The 14,208-nt window shown below is 43.6% G+C and overlaps 1 protein-coding gene across 1 annotated transcript in view; it reads left to right on the top strand.

Annotated features, from left to right (window-relative positions):
* LOC141088290 (inter-alpha-trypsin inhibitor heavy chain H3-like) overlaps positions 1-14,208 on the top strand; it is a 208,349-nt gene that overhangs the window by 3,117 nt on the left and 191,024 nt on the right. Inside the window, exons 4-5 of the mRNA XM_073574304.1 lie at positions 19-123; positions 13,561-13,723. Of these exons, the coding sequence (XP_073430405.1) occupies positions 19-123; positions 13,561-13,723 (268 nt within the window). The remainder of the gene's footprint in view (positions 1-18; positions 124-13,560; positions 13,724-14,208) is intronic.

Here is a 14,208-nt window from a genome sequence, read left to right as displayed (position 1 = left end):
TGGAATTGGGTATTTCAGGATAATTGATGGAGTAACCTATCCAGGAGAAATTAAAGAAAAGGAAGCTGCTAAAAAACAGTATGATAAAGCTGTATCCAGGGGCCAAACAGCCGGACTTGTCAGGTAAATGCTAATCATTGTGTCGAGTGGAAAGCAAAGGAAAATAAGGATTACATCCAACATGGTTGGACCATCAAAAAGTTTTGTGCTTAATATTTTAATAAGTTGTTTTCTTTAATGCAAATAACTGAAATGTATTTACAGTAAAGAGCAATTTTACACAAATTTCTATAAGTGCCTTAGGCTTAAGTTCGTTCTCAAAAGATGCCGTATTAGAGTTCTTAGTTCTGCTGTATTTCTGTATTTTTATTTTAATCCCTTATTTAGCACCGTCATATTCCACACGGCTTTACATACATCATTACTGTCCCCAATGGGGCTCACACTTTAAATTATCTATCAGTATGTCTTTGGAGTGTGGGAGGAAACCAGAGAACCTGGAATAAAACCATGCGAACACGGGGAGAACATACAAACTCCTTGCAGATGTTGTCCTTGCTGCACTACAAAGTAACAGTGCTAACCACCGACCTGCCCCTAGTCTACATATACAAATTGGCTATCAGAGTAAACAGTTAATTAGTAGTGATGAGCGAGTATACTCGTTGCTCGGGTTTTCCCGAGCATGCTCGGGTGTCCTCCGAGTAGTTTGGCGTGCTCAGAGATTTTGTTTGTGGAGGTTGCCTATTTGTTACGAAATCCCCACATGTATTCAGGCTGTCTAGCAGCCGCAAATCATTCAGCTACGGCGACAGAAACTAAATCTCCGAGCACGCCAAAATACTCAGAGGACACCCGAGCATGCTCGGGAAAACCCGAGGAACGAGCATATTCACTCATCACTATTAATTAGCTTGACATAGGGCTAAAATGTTATAATATACACAAGAAAGAATAATGTGAAAGTATGGAAAGTGACTAGCTATTAATTTTGCAGCTAAATGTTTAAGCTTAGTGCTACAAGTATGCAGTGACATGTTAAATGCAAAAACAGGCAAATACTTTTTCACAAGAATTTATATTATTGTACATTATTTTTTTTACAATCACTGGGATCCCCACAAATCCTGAGAATGGGAATGCATAAACCTTCATCTCAATGTAGTTGAGGTCCAGCATGCACATCTCCACTTCATTAATTCTCTAGATATCTAGATAAATAGATGCTACTGCTCAGGCACCAGCGCAGTTTTGCTAAAGAAAAAAAATTGGCTGCAGTAAAATGGCGGCGGTGCCTGTACAGTAGCATCTATTGCGTTCTGATAGATGCTACTGCGAAAGAGCTGCCAGTGCTGTTTTGCTAGAGAAAAAAAATTGGCTGCAGTAAAATAGCATCAGCTTGCATAAAAGAAGTCTGAGGGCACCACAAAATAATACTAGGGATCACTAGCCCCACACTTAAAACATGACTATGTTAATGCTCAAGGAAAAAGAAGTGTGTACAATTTTTTGTACACACTTCTTTTTTCTTGAGTATTAACAAAATAGCGTCAGTGGCGGAGCTTGTGCAGTAGCATCTATCATAATGTGAGAGATGTTACTGTGCATGCTTCCCCTCTGGCGCCAATTTGAGGAAAGCAATTGTTTTTTTACCTGGCAATATTACAGGCATAATGCTTTACATGCTTCTGCAAAGGTGCCACTGCTGCCATTTTGCTCAATGTAAATTTATTTTTTCAAAACCCACCATAGTATATGCAGTATGTAAAATAGGAGTCAGGTCACAGAAGCATCAGTGACCTGTCATAAGCCGATACAGATGAATATGCAGAACACCACATAAAGACCCGCTCACAGACCTACCCGAAGCACGAGAATCTTATTAACTAAAGACAACAAATCAGATTAAATAACAACCACAAGAGGGATTTCATCAACTCAGGTGTCGGTATAATCAGTACAGTGTCTGTAGTTTATTAAGTAAAGTCCTGCTGACGGGTTCTGTCATGACTCTGTTGTTGGGTGTCCTGGGACCAGGGGCCTCTTCCCTGTCCATAACGCTAGGGGCACCCTAGCTCGACCTGTTCCCTGGATTACCGTATATACTCCATATAAGCCGAGATTTTCAGCCCATTGTTTTGGGCTGAAAGTCCCCCTCGGCTTATACGTGAGTTTCATATGCCAGGGGGTCAGCGGGGGAGGGGGAGCAGGGGTGTCAAATCATACTTATCCCCCGGCGCGTCTCTGCAGTCCCCCCTGCTTCTCCCACGGTCTCAGGCGCCTTCCTTCAGCGGTCACGTGGTACCGCTCATTAAAGTAATGAATATGCGCATAGTCCTGACTTTACTGAGCAGTATCATGTGACCGCTGAAGGAAGGAATAGCTGCTGGACACCGTGGGAGAAGCGGGGCTGCAGGGACCGTGCCAGGAGGGGGTAAGTATATGCAATATTCACCTGTCCCCGTTCCATCTCTGTGCGCCGCTCTGTCCTTTGCGTCCTCTGGCTGTGATGTTCAGGTCAGAGGGCGCAATGACATGGTTAGTGCATGCCCTCTGCCTGAACAGTCACTGACAGAGGATCCGGGAGACAGAGCGGCGCGCAGCGATTGAGCGGGGATATTTAAATATCGCCAGTGCCGGGGTCCTGAGCCAGCGGTGATACCGGCACCTGTCCCCCATAGCGTGCCGGTGTCCCCGCCTGCTCAGGACACTGGCACCTGGCCCCCAGCGACGAGAGGTGAGTATGTCATTTTTTTTATTTGCAGCAGCAGCATATGGGGGCATAATCTAATGAGCATCTTATGGGGCAGCATATGGGGGCATAATCTATGGACCATCTTATGGAGCATCATATGGGGGCATAATCTATGGAGCATCTTATGGGGAATAATCTATGAAGCATCTTATGGGGCATAATCTATGGAGCATCTTATGGGGCATAATCTATGGAGCACCCCCTCTGGGGCATAATCTATGGAGCATTTTTATGGGGCATAATCTATAGAGCATTTTATGGGGCCATTATTATCCTTTGTGCAGCATTATATGGGGTGTATTTTGTATGGAGCATCTTATGGGGCCATCATGAACTGTATGGATAATTATATGGGGCTCCTGATTCAATATGGATATTGAAAAACATTTAACCTACTGATGTCTCAATTAATTTTACTTTTATTAGTATCTATTTTTATTTTTGAAATTTACCAGTAGCTGCTGCATTTTCCACCCTAGGCTTATATGCGAGTCAATAAGTTTTCCCAGTTTTTTGTGGCAATATTAGGGGGGTCAGCTAATACTCGGGTTGGCGTATACACGAGTATATACGGTACTTTTAATGGTGAAGATGCCGGAGCTACATACCTTGCCTTAGCTTCTGAATCCGCCCTAAGTCTGTACCCATCCCCACCCAAGGGATGAGGGGAGTAGTAGTTTACCGTAATACACCAGCCAGACTAACAAGGCAATACGAACAGGGACAATCAAAAATTCCAATCATACAAATATACTCACACAAACAACAGAGGAATGCGTCGGGGAGTAGAGGATGAAGTTATACCAAAGTAGGAGAAAAAGGGGAATTATCACACACACAAAACCTAGTAAGAGTCACAGATAAATCCACCAAATGCCTTCTCATATAACAACCACCAAGAACCATCAGCCATGCAGTAGAAGCACTCTGACAATGAGTGCTAGTCGGGGGCCCAGATTATACAGACGATAGTAGTGGCTAAAAGGGAACAGCTGAGAGCCTTACCCAGGAAAGCTTCCAGGAGCTATCAACTGAGCAGATTAACCCCTGCACTGTTAAAAGAAACGTGCCCCATTTAATATGAAGGTAAAGTGCTTCTAGTCAGTGCAGGAGTAGGAGAAATCTGAGTCGGCAGTCTTCTGGCTCCTCTCTGTTGCGGTAAATCCATGAATCAGATAGAGCAAGTGGTTTCCAAATAATTGTTAGACTTTGGAAACCTCAAACTAGCTAGAGACCTCACAAAGGAAAACTAACCCTTCTCCAAATGTGCAATCTGGCTCCAGACTGTGGTGATTGTGTTATTAATTGTAAAGTCACCTCATCAGGCTGTGACTGAACACCATGGCCAGGAGACCATATCATCAGTAAACCTCAACAAGAAATGAAGAAAATAGACAAGGAAAATATTTGCAGAGCTTCGTCAATAATGGAGCACAGTACCAATATAGGTGGTGTGTAGTGATGAAATTAGATAATTAGATTTCCTTTTTGTGCTAGAAAAATAAATAATTTTTTGTTGACTACCTCCACATCCTCATTGTCTACATTGTTGGATCTAAGTAACCTGTTCACACACTATACTGTAAGTGCACACTACTAGTGCTGAGTGAATGTGCTTGGATAAGGCATTATCAGAGCATGCCTGGGTACTAACTGAATGCCTTCGGCGTGCTTGAATAATATAATCGAATTCCGCTGCTGCATACCTCGTGGCTGTTAGACAGCTGCAAAACGTGCAGGGATTGCCTGTTTGTTATGCAATCTCTGCATGTGTTGCTGCTGTCTAACAGCCTTGAGGCATGCAGCCTCGGGGACTCGTACATATTTTTTAAGCATGCCAAAGACACTCGGTTAGCACACAATCATACTCGGATAACTCCTTATCCAAGCACATTCACTCAGCACTAGTAGTGTGCACTTACAGTGTAGGATGTGAACAGGTTACTTGGATCCAACAATGCAGACAATGAGGATGTGGAGGTAGTCAACAAAAAATATACAGTATATACAGCTCTGGCAAAAATTAAGAGGCCACTGCAAAATTTTCAGTTTGTCTGATTTTTCTCTTTATGGGTATATTTTTGAGTAAAATGTAAATTGCTCATTTATTTTATAAACTACTGACAACATGGCTCCGAATTTCCAAGCACTAAATTTTGTATTTATTTTCTACAAATGAGAAATGGTCAAAATTAAATAAAAGAACCAGTGCTTTCAGAGCTCAAATAATGCAAAGAAAACAAGCTCATAATCATTTATAAACAACAATACTAATGTTGTAACTCAGGGAGAGTTCAGAAATCATTACCGTATATACTCGTGTATAAGCCGAGATTTTCAGCCCCTTTTTTTGGGCTGAAAGTCCCTCTCTCGGCTTATACACAAGTCATATACCTGGGGGTCAGCGGGGGAGGGGGGGGTGTCACAGATCATACTCACCCATCCTGGCACTCTCTGCAGCCTTGCTTCTCCACTGTCTCCCTTCCTGTCTTCAGTGGTCATGTGGTACCGCTCATTACACTCATGAATATGCGCATATTCATGAGTGGTAATGAGCGGTATCACGTGACCGCTGAAGGCAGGAAGGGAGACAGTGGAGAAGCGAGGCTGCAGAGACGTTTCAGGACTGGTGAGTACAGCGATATTCACCTGTCCTCGTTCCCACGCTGCTCACCGCCGTCTGCTGCTTCCTGTGTCCGTGATGTTTAGCCAGCAGGGGGCACGGTGACGTGGTTAGTGCGCGCCATGCCCTCTGCTGGCTGAACAGTCACTGACAGAGGATGCGCAGACAGTGGTGAGCAGCAATGGAACCCGGACAGGTGAATATCTCTGGTGCCAGGGCCTGAGCAGGAGAGGTGTGTATGGCATTATTTTTTTGCAGCATATGGGGGCATAATCTATGGAGCAGCATATGGGGGCATATTCTATGGAGCAGCATATGGGGGCATATTATATGGGGCAGCATATGGGGGCATATTATATGGGGCAGCATATGGGGGCATATTCTATGGAGCAGCATATGGGGGCGTATTCTATGGGGCATTTTATGGGGGCATAATCTATGGAGCATTTTATGGGAGCATAATCTATGGAGCATCTTATGGGGGCATAATCTATGGAGCAGCATATGGGGGCATAATCTATGGAGCAGCATATGGGGGCATATTCTATGGAGCAGCATATGGGGGCATATTCTATGGGGCAGCATATGGGGGCATATTCTATGGAGCAGCATATGGGGGCATATTCTATGGAGCAGCATATGGGGGCATAGTCTATGGAGCAGCATATGGGGGCATATTCTATGGGGAAGCATATGGGAGCATATTACATGGAGCAGCATATGGGGGCATATTCAATGGAGCAGCATATGGGGGCATATTCTATGGGCAGCATATGGGGGCGTATTCTATGGGGCATTTTATGGGGGCATAATCTATGGAGCATTTTATGGGAGCATAATCTATGGAGCATCTTATGGGGGCTTAATCTATGGAGCATCTTATGGGGGCATAATCTATGGAGCATCTTATGGGGCCATAACCTTTATGGAGCATTATATGGGGCATATTATTCTATGGAGCATCTTATGGAGCCATTATTAACCTTTGTGCAGCATTATATGGGGTGTATTTTGTATGGAGCATTATATGGGGCTCCTGATTCAATATGGATATTCAAAAACATTTAACCTACTGATGTCTCAATTAATTTTACTTTTATTGGTATCTATTTTTATTTTTGAAATGTACCAGTAGCTGCTGCATTTTCCACCCTAGGCTTATACACGAGTCAATAAGTTTTCCCAGTTTTTTGTGGTAAAATTAGGGGGGTTGGCTTATACACGGATCAGCTTATACAGGAGTATATATGTTATTTTGTGGAATAACCATGATTTTTAATCACAGCTTTCATGCGTCTTGGCATGCTTTCCACCAGTCTTTGACACTGCTTTTGGGTGACCTTATGCCACTCCTGGTACAAAAATTTAAGCAGTTCTTCTTTGTTTGATGGCTTGTGACTATCCATCTTCCTCTTGATTACATTCCAGAGGTTTTCAATGGGGTTCAGGTCTGGAGGTTGGGCTGGCGATGACAGGGATTTGATCTGGTGGTTCTTCATCCACACATTGATTGACCTAGCTGTGTGGCATGGCGCATTGTATTGCTGGAAACACCAGTCCTCAGAGATGGGGAACATTGCCTGAGCAGAAGGAATCAACTGTGTTTCCAGAATAACCTTGTATGCGGCTTGAGTCATACGTCCTTCATTAAGATTAACCTGCCCAATTTCAGCCTTGCTTAAACATTCCCAGATCATCACCAATTGTCCATCAAATTTCACAGTGGATGCAAGACACTGTGGCTTGTACACCTCTCCAGGTCTCCGTCTAGCCATTAGACGACCAGGTGTTGGGCAAAGCTGAAAATTAGACTCATCAGAGAAGATTTCCTTACTCCAGTCCTCTAAGGTCCAATCCTTATGGTCTTTGGCAAACTTCAGCCTGGCTCTCCTTTGCTTCTCATTGATAAAAGGCTCTTTTCTAGCTTTACATGACTTGAACCCAGCCTCTAGGAGCCTGTTACAAACTGTTCTTACCATGCACTTCACCCGAGCTGCTATTTGCCATTCCTTTTGTAGGTCACTTGATGTCATCCTGCGGTTGCTGAGTGACATTCGTATAAGATGAGGGTCATCCCGGTCAGTGGAGAGTTGTTTTTGCCCTCTGCCGACCTGTAGCTTTGTTGTCCCCAATGTCTGCTGCTTGACCTTGTTGTAACGGACTGCTGTCTTAGAACTTTTAAGGATGGAGGCATCATGACACTCACTGTATCTATCTGCTAGTAAAGCCAGAATTGAGCCCTTCTTTTCCTCACTCAAGACTTTTCTTTTCAACTCCTTTAGCATGGCATGGCTAAAAGTTATTTTTTCATTCCTATTACTTTTGGGATATTACTAGCACTTGTTTTTCCATCCAGCTTGTCCTATAGCAAGAGGATTGTGAACACCACAGCAAGTTTTTTTTTATACTTTCCTTCATTAAATAACATTTGGTTCAGGTGATCACTTAATCAGAAGCACATTAAGTAGAATGAGTATTCTGGTTGGAATTCAACTGACATTGGCATGGAATTTTTATAAAACTCTGCAGTGGTCTCTTAATTTTTGCCAGAGCTGTATATGCATACAGTGGATACAGAAATTATTCAGACCCCTTTAAATTTTTCACTCTTTGCTTCATTGCAGCCATTTGGTAAATTCAAAAAAGTTCATTTTTTCTCATTAATGTACACTCTGCACACCATCTTGACTGAAAAAAACAGAAATGTAGACATTTTTGCAAATTTTTAAAAAAAGAAAAACTGAAATATCACATGGTCATAAGTATTCAGACCCTTTGCTCAATATTGAATAGAAGCACCATTTTGAGTTAGTACAGCCATGAGTCTTCATGGGAATGATGCTACAAGTTTTTAACACCTGGATTTGGGTATCCTCTGCCTTTCTTCCTTACAGATCCTCTCCAGTTCCGTCAGCTTGGATGGTGAACGTTGGTGGACAGCCATTTTCAGGTCTCTCTAGAGATGCTCATTTGGGTTTAGGTCATGGCTCTGGCTGGACTAGTCAAGAATGGTCGCAGAGTTGTTTCAAACCACTCCTTTGTTATTTTAGCTGTGTGCTTAGGGTCATTATCTTGTTGTAAGGTGAACCTTCGGCCAAGTCTGAGGTTCATAGCACTCTGGAAGAGGTTTTCATCCAGGATATCTCTGTACTTGGCCGCATTCATATTTCCTTCAATTGCAACTAGTGTCTTGTCCCTGCAGCTTAAAAACACCCCCATACCATGATGCTGCCACCACCAAATTTCACTGTTGGGATTTTATTGGGCAGGTGAGGAGTAGTGCCTGGTTTTCTCCACACATACCGCTTAGAATTATCACCAATATGGTCTATCTTATTTCTCATAGTCTTGGAGTCCTTCATGTGTTTTTTAGCAAACTCTATGCTGGTTTTCATAAGTCTTGCACTGAGGAAAGGCTTCCGTTGGGCCACTCTGCCATAAAGGCCTGACTGGTGGAGGGTTGCAGTGATGGTTGACTTTGTGGAACTTTCTCTCATCTCACTACTGCATCTGTGGAGCTCAGCCACAGTGATCATGGGGTTCTTCTTTACCTCTCACACCAAGGCTCTTCTCCCATGATGGCTTAGTTTGGCTGGACGGACAGGTCTAGGAAGACTTCTGGTGGTCCTAAATTTCTTCCATTTAAGGATTATGGAGGCCACTGTGCTCTTAGGAACCTTGCGTACTGCAGAAGTTCTTTTTTAACCTTGGCCAGATCTATGCCTTGCCACAATTGTGTCTCTGAGCTCCTTGGCCAATTCCTTTGACCTCATGATTTTCATTTGGTCTGACATGCACTGTGAGCTGTGAGGTCTGATAAAGACAGTTGTGTGCCTTTACAAATCAAGTCCTATCAGTTTAATTAATCACAGCAGGACTCCAATGAAGGACTAGAACCATCTCAAGGAGGATCACAATGAAATGGACAGCATGTGACTTAAATAAATGAGTGTCTGAGCAAAGGGTCTGAATACTTTTGACCATGTGATATTTCGGTTCTTCTTTTTTAATAAATTAGCAAAAATGTCTACATTTTTTTTCCCGTCAAGATGGGGTGCAGAGTGTACATTAATGAGAAAAAAAATGAACTATTTTGAATTTACCAAATGGCTGGAATGAAACAAAGAGTGAAAAATTTAAAGGGGTCTGAATACTTTCCGTACCCACAGCATCAGCCAGGATCATATTCCTCGCCAGTCGTTACACCGATGCCTCTACCTTTTGCCAGTCATTACACTGGCTACCCATCCACTCCAGAATCCAGTACAAATTTATTACCCTCACCCACAAAGCTCTTCATGGCTCAGCACCACCCTACATCTCCTCCCTTATTTCAGTATACCACCCTACCCGCACCCTCCATTCTGCTGATGACCTGAGGTTAGCATCCTCAATAATCAGAATCTCCCACTCCCATCTCCAAGACTTTACACGTGCTGCGCCAATTCTTTGGAATGCACTTCCCAGGTCATTACGATTAGTCCCCAATCCCCACAATTTTAAGCCTGCCCTGAAAACGCACTTATTCAGACTGGCCTACCACTTCAACTCATTAACCTAATCTATCACTGTGTGGCACAGCCAAAAGTTTTTAACATAACCAGGTTCCCCACATCATATTCCCACATGCTTTATGCATCCATTAGCCCTCTGAGTCTGTACCATTACACACTTAACATTATGGCTGGTCCATACAATCAGGGCAATTGTTACCACCTGGGTCGCCCTCCTAGGGCTGTGGGGTACTCAGTACCGGGCCGGTGTCAGGGCATGTGTCACAGCGGCGGTGACCCGGTCCGTGGCCCTGGGCACCCAATATACGTGGTGGTGATGTGATAGTTTATATGGATGGTTCGTGACGCCACCTGTTATGAATGGGTCACCGAGGAGAAAAAAGCGCAACAAGCTAAGTCACAGAAAACCAGAGAGGTTGGTAACTATGCAGATTGCAGATCCCTGATCTTACAACACAACTAGCAGTAGCCGTGGAGCGTGCCTACGATGTTCCTAGACGCCTCGTCACGGCCGGAGGACTAAATAAGCCTAAAGCAAGAAAAGGGAAAACTAACTGCCCCAGAGCAGACCCCAAAGGAATAGATAGCCCCCACACATGTATTGACGGTGAAACAAGATGAAGGCACAAACACAGGCAGGAAAATAGGCTGAGCAAATGATGGGGCCCAAACTAACTAGACAGGAAAGGAAAGGAAAGACACTGTGTGCAACCTGCAAAAAACCCTACAAAAATCATGGTCAACACTTCTGATAGCAAAATTAACCCTGAAGTCACTAGACTTCTCCCACTATATCAGCACTCTGAAATATTCTGAGACAGAGCAAAAAGAGACCGAACTAGTAAGGGACAACAAGCCAATTGGCAAAATACTAATAAATAAGAGTGGAAATTCAGCACAGCCCCCAGCAGGGGCTGGCTGACCACACCAAAAAACTGAATAGACCAACAAAATCAAGTGTGAACATTAGCAGAAAAACTTAGCTTTAGATGACTGGAACAGAGCTGAAAACCAAGAGCTGACAAACCAGAAGGAATCACAAGCAACTGAATAGGGCGTTGGCTGTCTTAAATCCAATCTGAGACTCCTGAGATCCAATCGTCATCCTCATTCTCAGGTGGCAGATTTCCACCGATCAAATCAGCCTCTCTACCTCCTGTTACCACCAGAGGGAGTCTGGAAGGAGAACTCATAACTGGTGAACCAGAGAATGAACTCACAACAGCCACCCGTGGTGTTTGTCAAGAAAGATGTTCAGCCAACGCTGCACGCAGATCCACTGAGACTGATGGTGTGGTGCAGGAAAGATGGTGTAGCTCCCCACAGGTGGAGCTGTAGTCCCAGGGCAGTGTAGGTGCAATGGATGAGGAGAGGCGCAGAATGGTATAGATGCTGGTACCCAGATGTAGCGGGGCTGAAGGTGTTAGCGGTGAATGAATGGAGGACACCAGGGCTTGCAGTTTCAAAGCTTTACTTACAGTTCGTGGTACCCACTGGTGCCTGCCTCCGTGCCGTGTCCTCCGGGGTAGAGACTCGATCAACCTCCCGGGCAAGTCAGGGTTCTCATCTCCAACACTCCGCCAACATGTGCCTTTCCTGAACGACTCCTCCAATGCGCCTTTTAGGGCGAAGCACTCCAGTACTTAGTTACCCTGGAATGCCCCTCTCTAGGTGTTCCTAGTCACTACTTGTATGACAGACAGCTGTAGCCTCTATCGGGGACTCCCTTCTCAGAAGTACTGGCTCTCTATCCAGTTGCTGTTGTGTCCCAAGTCTTTGATGGGAGTAGTGCATTTACAGCCAATTACTCCACCGGTGTCTGCTGCAGAACCATAAGTGTCCATACAACCTCGGGGACCGGGCCCTGGCCTTGCGCTGAGAACCTATAGATAGGGTTCCTCTTCCAACCCACAACTCCTCTCTGTTCTCCTACTCCTTCGTTCCGCGCTGTTCCTTCTCTCTCTTCTGGAAGCTTAGGTTGCAGTTCTACGTCTTTCTCCTTCTCTTCTCTTTCCCGTGCCAGCTGACTCAGATCACTGAGGCAGCTGCAGCACTCCTTCTAAACTGAACTCAAACTGAACTTAAAACTAACTTTAGAACTGAACTACTCTCGCCTGACCTCCTGTCAGACTGACCTTCTTCTCTGGGACTCCCCCAGACTGACCTGCAATTCTAAACCTTCCCCCTCTTTTTTATGGATCCCAACTCCACCCACCTCCCAGCACATCTCGTGTTACGAAGCAGGGTTCCACGAAAGGTGCTCTGCTACCCCCAGCCTGAAGCTGCTATGTGGACCTACTGAACTATCCTGTGTGTGGGATGCAGGTGTGGAATGCGGAAAGCAGTTCCCAACTTACCTAGGCGGTGGGGCACTACACCTTAGGAGAAGGTGCAGTACCTCTGTGGCGACTGAGCCTCAGGGGCGCCACACACCCATCTTTCGTGTCTACCTTTTTTCCTCATAGACTGTAAGCTTGCGAGCAGGGCCCTCATTCCTCTTGGTATCTGTTATGATCTATGTGATTATTGTTATGCTGTAATGTCTATTGTCTGTACAAGTCCCCTCTGAAATGCAAAGTGCTGCGGAATATGTCGGTGCTATAGAAATAAAATGTATTATTATTATTATTATTATTATTATAATATACAAGTATATGCAGGTAAACACATATTTGGAGTAATAACAATAAGAGCAGTACTGTACTTTACGACACTTACTAAACTAAATGCAATATCTTATTCAACGCTTTATTTTTATACACTGCCTTTATTATTCAACAGTTAAATGAATATTGACACCTTTCTGTCTTAGCTCAGCGGGCGTCACTTTCAACACTAGTCCTGTCGTTGTCTTGTTCTCTACAAATGCCTTTGTTTGTTACACTGGCACCAACGAAGGTCACCGGTACTTACCGCCAAGTCGCAAGTCCCCTCAGTGTGCTCATTGTACTAGACGTCTACGTTTCCTGAAGTATGGCCATGGCCCACACTCTGTACTGTATTCTGGAAGTAATGGCCCAGTTCACTCGGGACTTCTCATTAGAAGACCTCCTTTGATGCTTAACCTGCGGAGTCAGGAAGTCAGGTCTTGTCTGGCGAGGTCTGGGCTTCTGATCTTGACCATCGAAGTCTGGGACCTGAGTCTTGACCAACGAAGTCTAGGCTTCGGTGCTTGACCAACTACGTTTTGCCTGCTCAGGTATCAAGCCACTCTCGGACACAAGTTACAGTAGTTACACTGTTCACATGTTCCCTTCTTCTCACATGCTGGCGCTGACTCAGTTTCCACCTAGCCATCCTGAACTTTTATATTTAACAACTGTGCCACAGTTATAACCTGATCCAGCTTTTCTTTCAAGTTCTTCCCTCTGGAAATGCTTTTCCCATCTTACATGTGTGTCATATTCCTCAAGACAATGTATGGGGAGTGAAGAATATAATACAGTTCCAGAACTACACTAGTTTATATCTGTTGTTGTTCATCATCATCATCATCATCATCATCATCATCATCATCATCAACTCTTTTCTGCTCAGATTTGATAATTTTTTATGATATGCATGAGTTATGTTATTTTGAAAGAATGTATTGTAAATTATACTACATGTAAAGTTTCATATACTGTACTAGCTGTACTAATATAAAGTAATTATCACTGGTTTTACAGGGCCTCTGGCAGGAAGACTGAGAAATTTACTGTGTCAGTTAATGTGGCTCCAGAAAGTAAAGTAACATTTGAGTTAGTCTATGAAGAAATGCTGAAACGTCACCTAGGAAAATATGAAATGTTCATCAAAGTTCAACCAAAAACTCTTATCAGAAAATACCAGGTACACTTCCTGCAGTGACATTTTAATATTAAATATATATATATTTTTTAACTAGTTAACGACCGAGCACTGTAAATCAGTGGTGAACACTGATAGAAAAAGGTCCCTTATATATATATATAACAGTGTATGTGTATATATATATATATATATATATATATACTGTATATACTTTGCTTTACAATAGTTCCGACTATGAGAGAAGCTGCTTGCTTATTTGGAGGTGATTGGGGTCCCCTCACCTCTTGGGCCCCTGTGCACAAATGATATGTCCAACCCTGCTGCAAATATGTGGCATTTAAAAAAAATAAAGTTTAGTTACTCTTTAAATTAACTTTGTGAAAGTATAGTGTGGGTTTACAATTTCTACTTGTGCCAGCACGAACAGGTCTGGACAGCCACAAATCCTTAACAAACACAAAAATGCATTATTTTTGTTGTCTCGTTTAAAGCATACACAGTAGTTATTAAGTATTGGACCCCAT

This window comes from Dendrobates tinctorius, unplaced genomic scaffold, assembly GCF_039654945.1.
Source record: "Dendrobates tinctorius isolate UK_male_01 unplaced genomic scaffold, ASM3965494v1 ptg000038l, whole genome shotgun sequence".
Lineage (NCBI taxonomy): Eukaryota > Metazoa > Chordata > Amphibia > Anura > Dendrobatidae > Dendrobates > Dendrobates tinctorius.
This window is presented reverse-complemented; position numbering and strand designations above follow the sequence as displayed.